Source organism: Hemitrygon akajei, chromosome 20 (assembly GCF_048418815.1).
Source record: "Hemitrygon akajei chromosome 20, sHemAka1.3, whole genome shotgun sequence".
NCBI lineage: Eukaryota > Metazoa > Chordata > Chondrichthyes > Myliobatiformes > Dasyatidae > Hemitrygon > Hemitrygon akajei.
In genome coordinates this window covers 52,481,217-52,502,875 of record NC_133143.1, presented here as the reverse complement: position 1 = coordinate 52,502,875, position 21,659 = coordinate 52,481,217, and the positions used below count along the sequence as shown (strand labels likewise).

At 41.1% G+C, this 21,659-nt stretch overlaps 1 protein-coding gene across 7 annotated transcripts in view; it reads left to right on the top strand.

Annotated features, from left to right (window-relative positions):
• The window catches only part of cpne4b (copine IVb), a 344,224-nt gene that overhangs the window by 272,673 nt on the left and 49,892 nt on the right, over positions 1-21,659 (top strand). For all 7 annotated transcript variants that reach the window (XM_073024315.1, XM_073024310.1, XM_073024312.1 and 4 more), the window contains 2 exons: positions 1,002-1,085; positions 5,008-5,097. In XM_073024315.1, coding sequence (XP_072880416.1) covers positions 1,002-1,085; positions 5,008-5,097 — 174 coding nt within the window. The remainder of the gene's footprint in view (positions 1-1,001; positions 1,086-5,007; positions 5,098-21,659) is intronic.

The following is a 21,659-nucleotide window of genomic DNA, read 5'->3' as shown; positions in this document are numbered from 1 at the left end:
GTAGGGGTATGGAGGGCTATGGTCCCGGTGCAGGTCAATGGGAGTCAGCAGTTTAAATAGCGCAGCACAGACTAGATGGGCCAAAGGGCCTATTTCTGTTCTGTGCTGTTCTATGACTCTGTGAGTGGCTTCAGCTTTACACTAACCCTTGTTTCAATGGGGCTTTTTAAAATGGTAACTTCAGGTCACTATTTTGTTTGATTTTCTTTATTTTAATTGATATTTGCAGTTACTTTGCTACTATTGAATATATAATTAACAATTTATATTTAATTATTTTTATTCTTTTAATTATTTAAATCCAAGTCAGCCGCATTTAAATGTCTCTGAATATCATGAATACTTAACAGTAGTGAGCTGTCGAAGGTCATCAGGGTGGCCCAGGGGAGAGAATCTAGCAACTAAGATCTGCCCACCATTCAGGACACAATATTCCTTTGTGGGGAGGATTGACAGTGGCATGAGATACTAGTGCAGTTCTGAAGGTTTCATACGGGGAGCAGAAGGTGTTTTGTCAAATATAATGTGATGGTGCCTGCAAACAACGATTCCTCGGGGGACATCTTCAAGACAGTCAATCATTTCAGCTTTTCTACATCTTCTAGTTATTCTTTTGATCTTAATTTTGTTTCTGAAACTGTTGGAGTCTATGCTATTTTTTTTCATGTTGGGCTGGGGGTTTGGGAGATCTAGTTCTTGCGTGAAGGAGGGGTTAGGGGTGTTAGGGGTTTGCAAGTTTTCGTTTCTTTTTCTTTCAGCTGTTTATATGGTTTTCTGTGTTCTGTGGCTATCTGGAGAAGACAAATTTCAGAGTTGTATTCTGCATGCAGACGTTGATAATAAAATGTATGTTTGAACCTTTGAACCCTAGAACCCCTAGATACCAGTTGCAGTTACCAATTCTAATATCCTTGTATTTGCATGCGACTAAAGCACAATTAAGTTGATTTGGCCGGAGTGTGCTTGTTACATGTGAGTAAGGTTGAAATTGCCTTCTTCAGGACTTCTTCAGCAAATCAGACCCATTTCTGGAAATCTTCAGGATGAATGACGATGGAACGCAACAACTGGTGCACAGGACGGAGGTACTGTCTTTGCTGATCTGTTGTTCAATTAAGCTCTAACGTAGCAATTTGCGGACTGTAAGGCAATAGAAGTGGGAAATGGTTTTCTCCAGCTTTGATATTAACCTCATGATCATGACCTACCCTGTTACTAAGCATGGGTGCACTTGCAACCATTTAGACTAAGTTCATGCCTTGAAGATAGCTCAAAAGCAACATGGAAGCTGGCAACAAATTCACTTATTTTAATTGGAATAAAATCTTGACCTTGCCTGAATTGCCAGTAGTAATTTATTATTTGAAATATTCTCAGAAATTGTGCCCACCTCAGTAGGGAAACCAGCCAATCTTAATCAAAGGGTGTGAAGGTCTTCTCACCAACAGAGCCAGCAATCCTCTGGGAACTACAGGAGAATTCATGTAAATGTAATGATCTAAACACACGTGAATCTTTTGCTGATGAAGGTGGGGATTAGTGATGGCAATGGACAGGAAGTGGCAAAGCATTCAGTTGCTCTTAATTATTAACAGTTGGAAGAAGGAGCAGGTTATACATCAGTAAAGTGCAAAAATGTTCTCTATTAAAAATCCTGCAATAATAATAGAGCTGTTACTTAAGATGTAGGTAATTATTTTAAAGCTATATTTAGATTAGCCTGGCTGCCTATACATTCTACTCAAGTTAAAGTTTTGTGGGTTCAAAGATTACTCCACAGGATTGACCATAAAAAAGAAATTAATTTGATAATCCTGAAGAGTGCTGATGGAATATTGTACTCTCAGATATGCTGCATTTTGATTGAGATATTAAACTGAGCAGTGGTTGCCCTCTAAAGTAGAAGCAGATTTCAAGGCCGCTATTTCAGATCAGAGCCGGAAAGCTAACTTGGTTGGCCTGGATGATATTTACCTCTGAATCAACTTCAGTGTCACATATTATAACCATATAACAATTACAGCACGGAAAGAGGCCATCTCGGCCCCTCTAGTCCGTGCCAAACGCTTACTCTCACCTAGTCCCACCGACCTGCACTCAACCCATAACCCTCCATTCATTTCCTGTCCATATACCTGTCCAATTTTGTTTAAAAATGACAATATCAAACCTGCTTCTACCACTTCTACTGGAAGCTCATTCCACACAGCTACCACTCTCTGAGTAAAGAAGTTCCCCCTCGTGTTACCCCTAAACTTTTGCGCCTTAACTCTCAACTCATGTCCTCTTGTTTGAATCTCCCCTACTCTCAATGGAAAAAGCCTATCCATGTCAACTCTATCTATCCCCCTCATAATTTTAAATACCTCTATCAAGTCCTCCCTCAACCTTCTACACACCAAAGAATAAAGACCTAACCTGTTCAACCTTTCTCTGTAACTTAGGTGCTGAAACCCAGGTAACATTCTAGTAAATCTCCTCTGTACTCTATTTTGTTGACATCTTTCCTATAATTCGGTGACCAGAACTGTACACAATACTCCAAATTCGGCCTTACCAATGCCTTGTACACTATTATCTGGTTGTTATTGTGCTGTCGTGTTGGGCACCTGATGCCCACAAACTGACTCATGCATTTCCTCCATCGCCAAAGTGATGTTACTTCAGAAGGTACTTCATTCATCACCTGAATGATATCTAGCTTATGAACACCTGACTTGCACACAGCCCATAGATACTAGCAAGTGCTTGGGAGACTAGGGAATACGGATTGGCCAGCTGCATCTCCTGGCACTTGGGAACTTGCTTCATAACCACATTTCAGACCTGTGAACTGCTTATTAAGTATCAAGTCAAGTTTATTGACATTTAACTATATACATGTACATAACATATGTAATCATATAATGTATATAGAAATGAGACAACATTTCTCCAAACCAGGGTATAAAGCATGGTAGTACACATAACCTACAAAATAACACACAATAACTTATGAAGGTAAGGATTAAATCTACAGATGAATCACACATAAATAACAAATTAAAGTACATTAATACTAAATATTGTAAGATACAAAACGGATTAACTAGTGACACTTTGAACATGATGAGGCAGGGAGTCCAGAGGCCTAGTAGCCTGGGGAAAATGCTGTTTCTCATCCTGAGAGTTCTTGTTTTTATGCATCATGGTCTCCTGCCTGATGGGCAGAAAGTCAAAGCGGATGCTGGATGGATGGGTGGGATCCTTAATAATACTGAGGGCCCTGTGGACGCAGCACTCCTGATAAATGTCCCCGACGGATGGTAGGGAGACCTTTATGGTCATCTCAGTTGTTCTCACAATCTTTTGTTGGGACTTCAGGTCTGATGCTCGACTGCTCCCATACCAGATAGAGATGCAGCTTGTCAGGATGCTCTCAATGGTGCTTCTGTAGAACGCCGTTAAGATGCGGGGAGGAGGGGTGTGAAACTTGCTTGCCTCAATCTCCTTAGGAAGATTGACAAAATGACAAACTGTTCACGGGAAGGGACCCCTTACATAACCTGGCGCCCACCTCCATGTAAGTGTGTGCCTTCCTCATTTTCCAAATCGTTCTGTGGTCTGCCTGATCTCATCTGTCTTTGTAAAGTGTGTAAGCGTATTATCAATCTCGCTCATGCAGAATGGTCATGTGAAGGAGAAATCCAACAGCACCAGCAGTACCACAAATGTTTCTGCACTAGGTCACCACCTTGAGGGAGGAATGGATCATTTAGGGCAGGCAAAACAAAAATTAACGTCACCCCTTATTTGTCAGTCTCTCCAGAAGGGAATGTTCCTAGCAGCCCTGATTCTTTTACATGCATAATGCTGAGAAACATTATATGGATAAATTTATGTCTGATCTTGGAAATTAAATATCACAGCCTCTGGTTGAACACACCAGACAATTAATGACAATTAATGACAATTACAGCCAGCAGCTGGTATCCTTACAACTGTTCAGCATTTGCAAATCTGATCTCATCTCCCCCTCCCCCCTTAATCTTTATAGTATTATATGAGTCATGATTTTGTGTAGCTGGAGATTAATTAAAATATTGAATGTGTAGCTCTAGATACCCCTGAATAGAGCTCCTAATTAAACTTGTCTACAAAAATGAGGAGTGATAACACAACCGCACCCGAAACATTTGCCAAAACCTGACAGATTGAAGTGTCGACGGAGCACATTCTTAAACTATTCAACAACACCTCAGTTGTAGTGGCTTTCATATTGCTGACCCAGACTAGGCTAGTAAATCAGAGAAGTAATCACTTCTATTTCAACAAAAGCTCTCTAGTCACCTCCAAGTTCTTTTTACAACCAGCTCTGGTACTGGGGGGAGTGCAGCAGCCAATCTACACACAAGTTTCCTCAAATCACATCATCTGCTTTATTTTTAATGAATCTTGATGAGGAGTTGAAATTGGCCAGGACAGAAGAAGTAACTGTCTGTTTTATATAACATAGAACATAAAAAGTACAGGCACTTTGACCCGTGATGTTGTGCTGACCTTTTAAGTTACCCTAAAGTCAAACTAACCCAGGAGTTCCCAACCTGGGGTCCACGGATCCCTCGGTTAATGGTGGGGGTCCATGGTATAAAAAAGGTTGGGAACCCCTGTTCTAATCCTTCACTCTCACAGCTCTTCATGTGCTATCTAAGATTCTCTCAATTGTCCCTAATCCATCTACCTCTACCACCATTCCTTTTATTCTCAGTATTCTCGTAGAAATTTTTATGTCCACCTAAGTAGAAGGTAATGTCCTCAGTTTAATGAGTCCAACACTCTTGAGTGTCTTCAGCATTGTTCCAGAAAGCCAGTTTACATTTTTGTGCTTAAATCTCCGGAGTGGGACTTGAACCCACAATATCTTGCCACTGACGCCGTAGCTGGCCAGCAAAGATATGAAAATGTTCACCAGATTATATGTGACTGTATTAGATCTGAGTTTTTAAAAAAGATTTCCTACTTTCATAGGTCATCATGAACAACCTAAACCCAATGTGGAAAACATTCAAAGTCTCTGTAAATTCACTCTGCAGCGGGGATCATGATCGCAAACTAAAGGTAAGCTTATCACAAAGGATTTTGGTGTAATGGTTGCTGATGGGACTGAGATAGGGTTTATTTCTGACATAATGATTTTATCTTTAACTTTAATGCGCAGTATTTGTGTTGATGTGTATAAGTACAGTTTGTGAGATCTGCATCGCTATTTGCTGAAAGCTTATTAGCAGCATCTTTCTCCCATTTGCATGATTCCAGTTTCTGTAGGCAGAAGCAGTGGAGACTCTGGTCAAACGCTTTTAGCCCATACCAAGCCTAGCCGCCCTAAGGGAGTGTACGGACGAGAGCAGTTCAAGACTACCAGCTGCTCACACTGCTCCTGACGAAGAGCAGAGTGGCTTGGTCCTCCTGGAGATAAACATCAACTACTTGAAAGATAATAGCTAAGTGATTCAGGTGCCTGGCGCTGTTTTGTTCACCAGTGTTGTGCATACAAGAATCAATTAGTTCTAGTTTGTAACATGATTGTGATGACTTACGAGGTGAATCGTGTCACTCGAGACATTTAGGCAGTCATTCCTGATTGTGAATTAGGCTTGTGTCGGTGTGTTTCACCTCAGAGGTGAATGGAGTGACATTATTTCCCACTCAATAATTACTGTACGTTACGCTTTTCAGAGGTGAATGGCATGTTTAGCATAATTGCGTTTTCATTCTATTCTCAACTCCTCAAATGTCCTTGACTTTTTTTAACCTGGAGCCCAGCTACTCATCTGCACCTTGCCCATGATGCATTACTCTCTGGTCACCCAACAATTGAGACCCCAATCAAACTCTCAACCATTGCCTCTCTCCCGAATAACCTCCTGACCTCAGTCTCGGCATACTTACTTTCTATTGTGCCCAACTTCTGCACAAAATCATTTTGTAGTAGTGGGTTCTCGGGGGAAACAATGTTTGTTGGCTTGCCATGCACTGTTGATTTAATGCTTGTGCTTTCTTGCTTAACGACAATGATTAATGAGAAAGTTCATGTATAAGCTGCATGTTTCAGTGTCAGCCATGGCACAGTAGGGATCACTGGTCTCTTGACGTCAGGAGGTTGTGGGTTCAATACCCACTCTAGAGAATTCAGTGGAAATGTCTTGGCTGACACTCCAGAGCAGATTGAGTGTTAGCTACACTGTGGAAGGTGCTATTTTTCAGATAAAATTTGAAGCCAAAACTCTCACTTGCCTGTCAGAATGGGGGGAGGGTGCTATCCCCAGATTGCTGGCCAATATTTATTTGTGTGTTGCCATTGCAAAAATCTGCAGGAACAAGTGACGTGCAAATTGCCAGCTACATGTTCTACAATATACACCAGTAACAGCAGCAGATAACTACTTATACACCATTAGCAGGCAGTGCAGAGCTGCTTGATTGGTTGTAAAGCCGCTTGGGATATTGTGAAAGAAATGTAGAGTTGTGAGTCTTTCTTTTAGATGAGGTCATTTTGGGACAGTGTAGAAAGGAGCTTGTCTGTCAGTTCTACAAATAGAATACTTGGACTGTTGTTTTCCGTATTTTCTTTCAAAATGGTTTCTTATCCCTTATCATTCTCAAGGTGTTTTATCATTTTACAGGGAAACACAAGTTCTGGGTTGTCTTAACTACATGCTGCCTCCAGTACTGTCTTCCAAATCTCAGAATAAACAGAATGGTGAAAATATAGAATAACGCAATATTGATGCAGGGTATTTGGTCCATTATGTCTGTGACAACTTTTTGAAATATTATACAGCTATTTTTATTTCTCCTTATTTACTTAATTAAGCTCTTCATGATTTTGAACATTTTTATCAAATGTCCCTTTTTAGCTTCTCTGCACAGGGGGAACAACCTCAAATTCGATCTGGGCAGCTCACCCTTCACATGCATTCTGCGCTGCATCTCCAAATAAATTAATTAATAATATCAGCTACACAAACGAAATGCTGGAGGGTCTCAGCAGGCCAGGCAACATCTACTGAAAAGAGTACAATTGACGTTTCGGGCCGAGGTCCTTCAGCAGGACACAAAAAAAAATTGTGTTGCTTGGATTTCCAGCATCTGCAGATTTTCTCTTGTTTGTGAATGAATAGCCTCAGTTAATTTCATCCACTACTTACTCAAGACCTTGATATCCTTCTTGAGATGCAGTTGGCTGTGCACTGTTTTGTAATACTTTAACTGACTGGGTTTGTTTTATTGGGAATAAAATTCTCACTTGCAGGGACAGAGTATTTTCCAACCCTTCAATTCTTTAGACAAGGCCAAGTTAGCAATTCACAGCTGAATGAACAATTAGGATCCATCAACCAAATATTCAAACGTCTGTGTTACCCCTTCAATGCTTCTACTACTGCTGCAAATTATTTAAACTACTTGAGTTCAAGTCATTCAGTATTTCAGTCATAGGTCCCCGGCAGCTGTGAGTACGGATGTACCTCAGATACTTGGTCTTCTGCTCCTCCTCCATCTGCAGCTCAGATGTTCAGTATTCATGCTCTTTATCATTTTCCACTAGTATGGGCATCTGATCAGCAGTATCACCTCATTCAGATAAGCCACTGGCCATATTTTCTACATTCTTAACTTGACACGTAAACCCGGACTGCTAGCTCCGGAAGGAGCAGTTTTGGCTTTAATGAACTTTGAGGGCCACGTTTATCACTCTGCTATTCTTTTCTGCTTTGCAATCTGTCCTTCCTCAGTCAGGATGTACTGCTTCATATAACTCAAAACAACACAGTACAAGGTCCTTAATTGATATTTCATCCTCTCTCAATTTCTTCCAAAATTGTTGAAAGTGAGATCTCCCCCACCATCCCCACACCAGAATCAGTCGGGTATGATACCTCCAGCATTTGTCATGAACTTTGTTGCTTTGGGGCAGTACTACATGGTATGACATGTACTGCTGCTGCAAAGCAACAAATTTCATGGCATATGCCAGCTTTTAACCATCTGTAACCTATGGATAATTGTACTGCTCATCACCAACAGATACTGAAGATGTAACCAATAACCGTTACATATGCATGAATTTAACACCAGTTCCCAAACATAACGTTATCTTCCCAAATCTTTATACATAGAACCAAGGATCACCTGGTCCTTTTAGCAACCTCCTTAACTGCTCTGACCACATTCAAAAGTTTGTGGATGTGCATCTGCAGATCTCTTCAAGGCCAGTCTCGTCTCCTCATGTACCACAGAATACTCTGCTGATGAATGGCTAATCTCAGCCTTCTAATCATAAGATTTTTTTAAATAACATCCTATCTATTTCTTTTATTCATCATTGTTTCTGCTGAGCAGAAGATACAGCAGTTCTTTTTCTCCAAAGACTGATCGCTATATCAGTATGATCATCTATTTAATTTGTTCAATAATTGCTAACTGACAAATGATCGCACATTAGTACCCACTGTCTACTCTAAATCAACCTAAAAGATTAGCTTTTTTTTTTGGCACGTACATCAAAGTATCAAACCTGTTACAACCTCGACTTTGCTGCGCAGCAGATTTGGCAATTGCACTCATGAATATGCATGATCAGATGATTATTATTTCACTATGGCTGTATTTAACTCCCTTCTTTTCTTTGTAGCGCTTGTTGAGACCTGAGAGAAACACAGTAATGTTATGCTGCCCACTTGCCTTCAGCCTTGCCTGAGAACAGTGGACTGTCGAGTCGATTGACGCTGAGGACTAGCGAAACTCGTTTTATATTTTGATATTCCTTTCAGCCGCGGTGTTGGCATCTAGTTTTCTCTTTGAGAGTTTTAGTTAGCCGTTTTGTTTGGCCTAACATTTATTGTTTTCTTTTTCCCTTAAAATACCGTTTGTATTAAAGTCTGTGAACTATCGACCACTTCAGCGTCTCTCTCTCTCTGCACTTGGGTCATATCCAGATGAACTGTCAGCAAAAAAAAAACATTAGGCCAAACAGGGCCGTTAAATAGAACTCTCAAGCAGAAAACTAGACGCCAACACCGCGGCAGAAAGGAATATCCAAATATACAATGAATATTGCTAGTTCTCAGCATCAGTTGGCTCGACAGTCCACTGTTCTTGGGCAAGGCTGAATGCAAGCGGGTAGCACAATGTCGCTGTGCTTTGCTCAAGTCTCAACCATGAAAAGGGGGGAGTTAAATACAGCCATAATGAAATAATAATTATCTGACATGCATATTCACGAGCGCAATTGCTGAATCTACTGTGCAGCTGAGTCGGGGATGTGACAGAAACGTACAATTAAGTGCATTGTTTGTATCAAATCTAATCAGTGGGGATTGTGTTGGGCAGCCTGCAAGTGCCACCACTCTTCCAGCACCAACATAGCATGCCCACAACTCAACACCCTTAACCATACACCTTTGAAACGTGGGAGGAAATGTGAACCCCCAAAGGAAACCCATGCAAGCATGAGGGGAATGTACAAACCCCTTACAGACGTTGGTGGGAATTGAACCCCGATCGGAGATCTTTGACACTGTAACAGTGTTACGCTACCATGCTGCCCTAGTTCCTACCCTACCAGGGGCTGGGAGGTAATAAATTCTATTGCAGTGTCATTTGTTTCCTCTGAAAATATCTCGTTTCATTCGCACTTACCTATCATATGCTGTGTGGCAAGTTCACCCAATGAGTACGAATTTATGCTGAAGGTTCGGAGTTGTGAGTTTGTTAAACCCATCTCCCACATAAAAATGTGAAATTGATTCAGACTGTATAAGTCATGATGTTAAGTTTCACCCCAAGTTAAATTTAGGCCATATCCCTCATTGGGACAGCTGATTCCCATCTCTGCGACATCACCCTGTGGTACACCAGTCTCAGTACAATTGCTGCAGAAGATCTCATCTTTTCCACTTTGACTAGTCTGTAAACCTAGGATCAGCAAAAAATTTGTTGTCCATGGTCTAATTTTCACCAGTACCCATTTTCCCATTGACATAGACTAATTCTTGGTCAAGGAATGCTTGATTTAAAAATTCTCCTCCTTGTTTTCAAATCACTTCCTGGTCTCACCCCATCTCTGTCTCAGTAATAATCTTTGCTAGGGCTGGACAGCAGTGCAGGACTGAGCACTGCAGTGTGTAGTATATCACCACGTAGTGTGGAAACAGGCCTCCTAGCTCACTGAGTCCATGCTGGTCATCAAATCACCGCTTACACTAACCCTATACTATTCTCATTTTATTCCTGCCCCATTCCCAAAATTTCCAGCATCTCCACTCCCCCCAGTTTCTACCACTCTCCTACACCAGACGTCATCTGTAGTGGCCAATTAGCCTACCAGCCTTCGTGTCTTTGGGATGTGGAAGGGAACGCACACAGCTGAAGGGAAAATGGGCAACCTGCACACAGAGATTACCAGAGGAAACACGAGGAAATCTGCAGATGCTGGAAATTACCAGAGGTCTGGATTGAACTCAGCAGCTCTATTGGCTGCTCTCATGTGAGGTGGAAGGTTGTAGCAGAGGCCATTTCGGGAACTCAATCTATTGAAGGATCCCTCACTACCAATCAGAAGGAAGCCCTTTCTTCAGAGGGCTGACCAATGCTGGAGTATTGTGGTAAACTATGTATACCTGTCTGGACACGCCCCTCTGCTGACTGCTCCTATGGCTCCTCCCACAGACTCCTGTATAAAGGCGATTGGAGGCACTGCTCCTCCTTCAGTCTCCGAGATGTCGTGCTCCGTTTTGATGCTAATAAAAGCCCATCATTCACCTCCCGTCTCCGAGAGTTATTGATGGTGCATCAAGTATATACCACTAAGTTCTCAGTATGATGCTCTGGAATGAGTTATGTTGCAGGTTTTGCTGAAAGGCCCATTGCTGATTCCCAATTCCACCCCACATTTCCCTTGCCACTTGCTGAATACGTCCACTCACACAGTCCCTGCTACTTTAATCAGATGTGAACCTGCACCTCTTCCCAGGAGCCAAGGATCTGACCAGTCCACCCTGTTGACACCTTCCCCTTTTACCACGGAGCAGGGGTTCCCAACCTTTTTTTATGCCATGGACCAAAACCATTTAGCAGTGGGTTTATGGACCATAGGTTGGCAACCCTTGCCCTAAAGCCTCTGCTTATGCAAGGTGTTTAACCAGGTGAGATGACCTTGGTCTATTGGGTCATGGAAGTGAGATATGAGATACAATATTGTGTGCATCTAGGGATTGGCATTTAGTCTCCCTAGTTTCTATCCCTGTCAAATAGGTTAGAATATTTTCTCCATGACTAGTGTAAAGAAGACCTAAGTTTTTGAATTCAGCTAATAAATTCACAGAAAAACATGCAGCCTCATGATTGGTGAAAAGTTAAAATAAGAGGAATAATAGTATGTTATTTAATCCAACAATCATCTAGGTTTTCCTGATGTTAATCTGTGTCGATGTTGCTGAAGAAGAACCTTAATGATGTAGAAGTTTTCTCAGGTTCTGATCCCTGTAGCTGATTCGTGCATTTTGCATCTCTAAACAAGAGTAAGCAAAATGTGTGATTGACGGAAACAGCAAATGTATTTACTCTAACTTCCTGTACTTCTCAGTTTTATTGCTGCACTCTGAGAGCCGTGCCTTCCACTGGCAAAATCCTGACCTCCGCAATTCTCTCCCTAAGTCCCTCTACTTAACCCTTTAGCTGCTACTTAAAACCTAGTTGATTGGCCAAACTTTGGATCAGAGCTACTAATGTAGCATGGGGTAACATTGCATTGTGAAATGTCTTGGACATCTTCCTGTGTTGGACTATAAAAGTCAACAAGAGATATGTATATGTACTGTGAAAATTTTAATTAAATATATACAAAAATGCAAAAAGAGATCAAAAACTAGTGATGCAGTTTTCATGGTTTAGTTCATCGTTCATTCAGAAATCTAATAGTGGTTGAGAAGAAGCTATGTGTTTTCAGGCTCCTGTACCTCCTCCCTGATGGTAGCAATGTGAAGATTGTTGATGGGGGCCCTTAATGATGGATGTTGGCTTTATGAGGCATTGTCTTTTGAACATGCCTTGATGCTGTGAAGGCTAGTGCTCATGATGGAGCTGGCTGAGTTTGCAACCCCCTGCAGCGTTTTTCAGTCCTGCACAATGGTCCCTCCATTTACCAGCTGTTGATGTAACCCATTAGAATGCCCTACATGTAGAAATTTGCTGGAAGCTTTGGTGACATACCAAATCCCCTCAAACTCCAAATGAAATATTACTGCTGTCATACCATCTTTGTAATTGCATCACTATGTTTCACTCAGGATTAATCTTCAGCGATGTCGACACCCAGGAACTTGAAACTGCTTGTCCCTTTCACTGCTGCCCCTTCCTTCAGGATTGAAGTCCACAATCAATTCCTTAGTCTTGCTGGTGTTGAGTTCAAGGTTGATGTTGCAACACCTCTCAACCAGCTGATCTATCTTGCTCCTGTATGCCTTCTCATCACTATCTGATACCCTGCTAACACCAGTTGTGTCATCAGCAAATTCAGTGACGGCATTTGAGCTGTGTCTAGTCGCACAGTAATGGGTTAGCGTGGTGGGCTAAGCTCAGATCCTTGAGTTCTGATGTTTTGAAATGATCTGTATGGATGGTGTGCAAACAGATTTTCACTCTATCGCCATACATGTGACAATAAGAAACTAATTCCAATCATATTCCTGACCATTGGTTTTCCCCCCTTGCTCTTTCCAACCACTACCCACCCAGTTCCAGACTCACCGCCATCATCATTCATTAAAGCAAGTGTACAAAAGGAGAATGTTATCACAAGTTGTCTTGGGTATCAAGCACTACAGAAAATTGTTGTATCGGGTCAGTGACCCAGGCAGTGTTGGTGTGTTGTGCAATAATGCTTTAGCACACTGTTAAATGTGTATAATAATTTCTAGGACCTTATTCGTATACCTGCCATCCCCCTTTGCAAAACAGATCTTTCTTTTCCCTTTTATGGTCATAAAGCCGCAAATAGTTTTGAATTTTGTGATGAAATGTAATCTTCCTCTGTAAAGAATTTGCACTTCTTATAAGTTCGTACAATAGGCTTGAAGTTAGATGGTTTCTATAGAGATGATGCCATGTTGCAGATTCTTTTGCATGTTTTAAATTAAATAAAACGACACAAACTAATATGCTAAAGTCCCAGCTGAATATTGAAAGGGTCTAGGTGTCATTCAGCTGTAGATTGTGATGTTTCTTCTCTGCCAGTATTTATTTATAGAATGATAAATCACTTTTCCTGGCACCTGCTGTAAAGCCACTCATGGGATGATTCAATGAAACCAGCAGGAAACTTTCACAAATCAATTTGATTTCTGCTTCTGAAATGGTGCTGCGGATACCCAACATCTATTGACAGTTTTCAGATTTATTCTAAAAGGGACGTGCTTTTTAAAGAAAGCTTTCTCTATGCAGCCTGTTTTTGGAATTATGTAGAAAATTCTGCCCTTTGTTTTTAATTCCCTCCACCTCCTTGTCCCCTCCTAGCTTAGTAACCTCAGTAACTTTCACAATACAATGCTTTGAAATTCCTCCTTAAATCCTTTCGTACCTCTTGCTCCATTCAATAAAAACCCACCTCTTCAGCTCAGCTTTTTATCATCTACCTTAGTATATCCTTAGGTGAACATAGTTTATGTGAAAAATCACTAAGATCAATAATGTTTAAAGTATTGATTGTTAAACACTCATATAAATATATTTTTATTGTTGCAATAGTGGAAACTATTGGAATGCACTTCACTAATAACTCTGCACGCATACTCTGCTTCTTATCAAACTCTTGCTGAAAGTTTTGACTCAATGGCAAATTCAATTACATGAATTATTAATTGAAATGCTCAAACATGCCAGGTCTTTTGACCTGTCAAAAAAGATTATCAGCTGTGCCAGCACAGTGACAACTGTAGTTTACAGCAGAGAATGAAACACATACCAATATTCTTCAGAATCCGTGGTCAGATCGAGCGTTGTCGCAGTTTTTTTAGGAGAATACAATCAAGATGCAGCATTAGCCCTAGCTTCCCTGCGTGGAAGCTAACCTTTTATATAACCTGGCTGTCAAGTCATTATAATCCACCAAACAAACTGGGAATATTCTTCTATATGATTTGTTATCACACTGGGGAAATATATTTCTAATTCCAATTTCATTATGATTTTCCCTTACCCACTTATTTTCAAAACAATTTCCTATCCATCAGCAATTCTAATTGTTATCGAAATTGTCATGGAAACATGATTCCAGTGGATTTCTTTATACAGAATGTGATTCACTTTGCCTACATTCATAAGGAACAAAATAAAAGCATAGAGTTCCTTATCATCGTTACTTTGCTCAGCAGTTTAAAGCAAATGATATTACAATTGGAAGTGCTACACCTCACTAGCTACTGTGAATTTACCCCACTTAGCTAGCCTACTGATAGAGGCTCGATTTTCCAACATCTTCCACCAAGGCAGTAACTGACTTAAAGAAATACCGTTGTCCATATTAGTCCCCACTTCAGACTGATTGGGTGACCATCATTCACTTGAAAAATAACCCTTTTATTTGTGTTGAAGTTAACCCCTCAAAGTATCCTTTTCCTATCCCTGAGAGAAAATCTGGACAGAGGAAGAAGGGAAAGGTGAGCTTTGCAACTCAGCCACCAGTCCTTGAAATGGGGGCTCTTATGCAGGTGAGATTGTGCTTAAGGACAAAGGAGTTAAGAGCAAGAATTGGCCATTTAGTCCATAAAACTTACACTGTGAGAGAGAAATAGGTTATGATTCAGGCCTAAGGCCTTCCAGTTGGAACTGAATCATGAGCTGTTTCTCTTTCCACAGATGCTGCCTGACCTGCTGAATATTTCCCAGCATTTTGTATCTTTACCTCTGATTTCCAACATCTGCCCTTCTCTTAATTTTCAAACGTATTCTGTCATTCAGGATCATAGCTAATCTTCTACCTCAGTTTTGTTTTCCTGCACTTATTTCCACGTCTCTTGGTTACCTTAATGTTTATAAGTCGATCAATCTTCTTTTCGCATCAACTCAAACATTCACAGGCCCTTGAGGAGTGGATACTTAAAGATTCACCGCCCAATGAACGATGAAATTTCTGCTATCTGAGACTGTGATTCCTGGCTTTAGACTCTTGGAATATTTTCCCTGCTCCTGCCCTAGCAAGACCCTCAATGACTGTATAGTTTTAAATGCCATCTCTTGTTCTTTTAACATGTAAGATTAGTCTTATTTGTCACACATTCATTGAATTATACAGTGAAAAGTGTCACTTGCATCAAATCAAATCAGTGAGGATTTGCTGGGGGCGGCCCGCAAGTGTCACCACACTTCGAGCTCCAACATAGCATATGCCCACAGCTTACTAATCCTAAGCTATACGCCTTCAAAATGTGGAAGAAAACCAGAATACCCGGAGGAAATCCACAGGGTCATGGGGAAAACGTACAAAATTCCTTACAAACAGTGGAGGAAATCAAATCCCGATCAGCGATCACTGGTGCTGAAAAGAAATTACGCTAACCGCTGTGCTACTGTGCCGTCCTTTGGGCACATTTATTTAGTTTAGCCTAGTCTGTTCTATCTCTTCTCACAAGACACACTAGCCAATCCCGGCGGAGCAAAGTTATGATGTCATTTATGCACACTAAACATGCCATTGGGGATTGATATCATTTAAATAAGCATCTTTTTGGTTTAATGCCTGGCTTCTCTTTTAGGTTTGTTCTTTTGCCCCCATCTCCTTTATCAGCTTGCATGTCTATTTTTCAGGTTTTTGCCTCTCATTTTATGAACTGCTTTGTTTGGGTTTGTTTTTGGCACATTCTCTTCTCATCGATCAGCTGGGGGTTAGCAGCCTACAAGGCAGAAAAGCAACAGATGCAGGTTTTGCTTCAGAGACAGATGCAAAACCCTAGGCTGAACTCTAGGGCAGTACTGAGGAGATGTTCTGCTTTTGGAGGTAGGGCCTTTCAAATGAGATGAGAGAATAATATTCTGACTGCACTCCCACGGCACCAGCTTGAAGCAAGGCAAATAATATTTTATATTACTTATCAACATTTTCCTTCAGCCAATTTCTCTTTTGCTCTCTCCTCTCTCTCTCTCTCACTGATCTCCTGGCTACCTCCCATGTTCATGTACTGTAAATTACTGTTGCCTGCCTGTGCCAGTGCATAAAGCCAATTTCATGCACCAACTCAAGGTGTCTCTCTCAGGGAGCGTACAGAAGAGCCAGGTCAGCAGGCAGTTCATTGTCACCCGATCAGTAGATTTCGTACAGTTCGATGAACAGTCATAAATATGGATGTTGGCACTGGAAGCCCTGCAATGAATTAGTGGTACTCCTTTGGCAAGAAAGGAGTTCCACCATGTGTAGAAATGTATCCATAAGGCAGGGAGTTTTGTATGCATCGTTATTTTTAGTGATTCACACAAGTTAAGGGTTTGTGGTAAGAGGGAATCTGTCTCTACCTTCAAAGTTCAAAGTAAATTTACTATCAAAGTACATATATATTACCATCCTGGAGATTCATTTATTTGCAGCCATTTACAGAAGAAAAAAATATAATACAATTTTATTTAAAGAAAAACTAAGGCAAAGACTGACTAACAGTAATGTGCAAAAGAAGACAAACTGTGCAACAAATAAAACTGAGAGCATGAGTTGTAAAGAGTTCTTCAAAGTGAGTCTGTAGACTGTAGAATTAGCTCAGTGCAGAGGTGAATGAAGTTATCCACCCAGCATCAGGAGACTGATGGTTGGAGGGTAATAACTGTTCATGAGCTTGGTGACGTGCTACCTAGGTGACGTCCTACCCAATGGCAGTGGCCTGAAGTGAATGCTTCTGCACTCCCTTCAGCATTTAACGGAAAAAAATCACACTCACCATACTTATGATGAACAGTAGGTGCTCCTTTGTTTTGAAAACCTTCCTTTCTTCATTGAGATCTGAATGAGGATGATTCCTGAGGAATGAGTGTCTATAGTGCAAGGATAAAACAGTTTTAAGCACACTTCGGTTGTCAGGAAAGTTAAGACCAGATGTAAATTGAAGTAATCTGAGCTGGTTCAAGCAAATACGCCATGATTCTTAAAATAACAGCTCTTATCAATAGAGACTGAGAAGCTTTACAGAACTGTTTCAGGAAATATATGAAAAGAAGTAAGCACTACACTAATCGATTATAGAATTATTTTAAAATTTTATTTAGTGATACAACACTGTCATGGCCTTCCACCCAATGAGCCCATACCTCCCAATTACACCCATGTGACCAATTGTTAGCATTGTGCTAACCACTACACTATAGTGCCGCTCCTGATATGAAACAAAGTAACTAGTGTCAGTGGAGAAGACCATGGAGATTTGTAAAAACCCATCCACTTCACTAATGGCCCATAGAGAATGAAATCTTGCGGTCTTTCCCATTCTAGCCCAAGTGGGATTCAAACCGCACAGCAATGTGAAGTCATAGTTGCCTCTGGAATAGCAATTACGTTCGGGAATGGTCAAGAGGCCAGAGTTAGAGGAGTGCTGATATCTCTGTGAGTTGCCAATGGAAGTACCACATTGTAATGGGATTCTGATACTGATATGTTTCATCCATTGTTGCCTGTAATTTACGGACTCCCCTCAAAAAGAGCAGAAAATAGAATTAACATAAAACCATAAGAGAAAAAGCAGAATCAGGCTCAGTGAGTCGGTTCCATCATTCCATCATGGCTGATTCCTTATCCATCTCAACCCCATTCTCCTGGCTTCTCCCCATAATCTTTGGCGTCCTTACTAATCAATAACCTATCAACCTCCAGTTTAAATATACCCAACAACTTGGCCTCCGCAGCTGTCTGTTGTAATAAACTCCACAGATTCACCATCCTCTGGCTAAAGGAATTCCTTCTCATCTCTGTTCTAAAGGGACATCCTTGTATTGTAAGGCTGCACTATAGGGAACATCCTTTCTGCATCCACTCTATCTAGGCTTTCCGATATTAAGTACATCCCCCTCATATTTATAAACTCCAGAGAGTACAGGCACAGAGGCATCAAATGTTCCTCGTAAGCTAACCCTTTCAATCCCTGAATAATTATCTTGAAACTCCTCTGGACCCCCTCCAATGCCAGCACATCCTTTCCTAGATAAGATGTCCAAGATTGTTCACAATACACCAAGCATTGTTCAACCTATGCCTTCTGAAGCATCAGTATTGCATCCTTGCTTTTATAATCTAGTCCTCTTGAAATTAATGCCAACATTGCATTTGCCTTCCTTACCATCACTCAACCTGCAAGTTAACATTTAGGGAATCCTATATGAGGACTCCCCAAGGTTGCTTGGAAAACCTTTGTGGGAAATATCAGTGCAAATGTTGTATAAAAATGTTTTGGTAAAGTAGCTTTAATCCAAGAGAGCTTCCTCATGTAGCAGTGAATTCTTCATATTACATTTGCATCAGAAGGCGGGGAAGATCCTTTGTAGAAAATTAAAGAGTAGCTCCTTTAAATATCGATTGCTTGAGTGTCCATTAATTCTAGTAACCTGGCACATGAATGTTAACAGTGGAAATTCTAAAATGCACCAGAAGGATTTGTCTGTAGAGATTTGCATAGCCATCTGCTGGCGCATATTTCAACATAGAAGTCTGCTTTAATCGAATAAAAATTGCTACAGCAAGTCAGTTTCTAGCTTCTGGAAACTCCATGTGCCAATCCCATTACAACAAATGCAATCGTGATATTGTTCACCTGCATCCATCTGGCTTAGTTTAAATTAGAAACCTGTGTTAGTGTCAACAAACAGACTGAATGGTTGAGGAATAATAGCACTGAATGATCTTGAAGGAGTTACAGCTGTCACTTCAGTCCTGTAACTAGGATACTCAAGGTCTGTACTCTTTGACAGTGATAAAGCAAGCGGAGCAATGTGAGAGGAAATTTATTCCCTGATTTTATTGACCGCAGACCGGATTTTTGCACAGAATTTCTTGTTGAAATTGACATATCAATCAGTCTCCATGCAGACAGTAAAATTGATTTCATTACAGAAGGATTTGAACTTCATCCTCGTTATTGGTGTGCAGATTCAAATCCCCTAAGTTTGTTGGTACAATATATTGGCAAAGATTGCATGGAGCTTGATAAAACCTGAATTTCATTATTATTACTGTTTGTTAGTATTATTACTGGGAATTTGTGTTATTTTTGGAGCTTGAACAATTATCACTAGATTAATAAATCAAACCTGCTAACCCTGCTCTTCTTCTCTTTCCTTTTTCTTGCTCTGTATAGTTTTCTGTCCCTTTTTCTCACACTTTATTTCCCTTTCCTTCTCCAATGCTTTATTCCATTTTTAGCTATGCCTCTTTCTTCTCAACAATTCTCATTCTTTCCTTTGAAGCCGCTCTTTCTCTCTACCTTTTCAAGTCTCCTCTTCCCCTTCATTCCCCCCTTTCTCTGCCTCATCCTGATGCAAATATAATGACAATCTGATGATGTTTGTGAAGTTGATCAGCTTGTGATTTGTTGCCAATGTAATAACACAGTGTTACTTCATAGGGTAATACAGGACAGAATGAGGCCCTTTGGCCCAACTGGTGCATGCTGACCACAACAGCCTCCCTGGTAGACATTTGTTCAGCCCATAACCCTCCAAGCCTTTCTCCATGCAATGTCTTTTAAATATTGCAATTGAACCTGCCTTGACCACTTCCTCTGGTAATTCATTCCAGGTACTCACTATCCTCTGTGTAAAGAGTCACCTCTCAGATCTCTTTTAGATCTCTCCCCTCTTGTACCTATGCCTTCTAGTTTTGGACTCCAACTCTGGGGAAATGACTGACCATCCACCTCATCCATAGCCCTGATGATTTTATGAACTTCCGTGAAAGCAGCCGACATTTTCCTACATTCAAAGGAATAAAGATCCAGCCTAGCCAACCATTCCCTATAACTCAGGCCCTCTAGTCCAGACAATATCTTTGTACACTCTTTTGTACTTTCTCAAGCTTTCCTATAACAGATCAGCAAAAACTGTACACAATGCTCCAAGTGCGGCCTTACCAATGACTTATATAATTGCACTATAATGTCCCTGCTCCTAAACTGATGAAGACCAGAATCCCAAAAGCCTTCCTCAGCATCCTTTCTATCTGAGCAGCAACTCTCAGCCAGCAGTGCACCTGTACTCCAAGGTCCAACATTCCACAGCACTTGCTAGTGTCCTGCCATTCACAGTAGAAGTCCAGCCCTGGTCTGACTGGTCAAACTGCTTTACATCACACTTATCTAAGTTGAAGCCCATTTGCCATTTGTCAGCCAATCTCTAACTGATCAAGATCTCCTTGCAACTCATTATAACCTGCTTCACTGTCAACAGGACCCCCTAATTTAATTCCTTCAGTAAATTTGGTAATTATACCATGTATATTCATATCCAACTCATTTACATAAATATCGAATAACAGAGGCTCTGGCACTCCACTAGCCACAGGTCTTCTGTCAGAGTCAACCTTCAACCATCACGCTCTGCTTCCTGTTATTGAGCCAATTCTGAGTCTACTTCGGTAACTCTCCTTATATCCCCTGCAACTTAACCTTTCAGATCAGCCTGCCATGCAGGACCTTGTTAAAGGACTTGCCAAAGTCCATATAGACAACATCCACTGCCTTGCCTTCATCTATCCCCTTAGTTACCTCTTCAAAGAACTCGGAAAGATTCATCAGACCTGACCTTCCACACATAAAGCCACACTATTCCTGATCGGGCTTTGACAACCTAAGTGTTTAAAGATTGTGTTCCTCAGAATTTCTTCCAGTTATTTCCCTGCAACTAAAGTCAGACTCTCTTGTTCTTGCCTGTTCATGTTACCTTTCTTTAACAATTGAACAGCCTCCAGGCCTGGCCACCTATGAGGTTCACGGTGCAGTTGGTCAGACTCTGGGCATTTGTCCAACTTAATACACTTCAAGGCTGCGAGTATCTTCTTCATAATATGAATATGACCCATGACCTCACTCCGTATTATCCTCATTTCTTTTGTGTCTATTATATTCCTATTAGTAAAACTGAAGAGAAATAGACATTGCTCCCCACTCACCATTCCTCCCTGCACATTTGGTGCAACTACAGCAGGTATATCTGCTCCCTCACCACCACAACCTGTCAAGGTGAGGTAAAGATTCACGTGCACCCCCTCCGACCTTGTCCATTCATTGGTGCTCCCCATGTGCCCTCCTCTGCGTCAGCAAGACTGGATGCATGATCGGTGACTGGTTTGCAGAACTCCTGAATTCTGCCTGCAGTAGCTGTCCTCGGCTCCCCTTTACATATCTCAATTCCCGTTACATTCCCACACTGACCTGTCCATTCTCAGCCTTCTCCACTGCCAGAGTAAAACGCAATACGAACTACAAGAACAATATCTCATAATTCCACGTCAGTAGCCCTCAACTCTGTGGGATGAATATTGTTTTTTCAAATACCAGGTAAACCTCATCAGGTGCTCCTGGTGTGGCCTCCTCTGATGCAGATTGAGGGATTGCTCTGTCTGCTGCAAAAGGCAGCATCTCCCAGTGGCTACCTGGTTC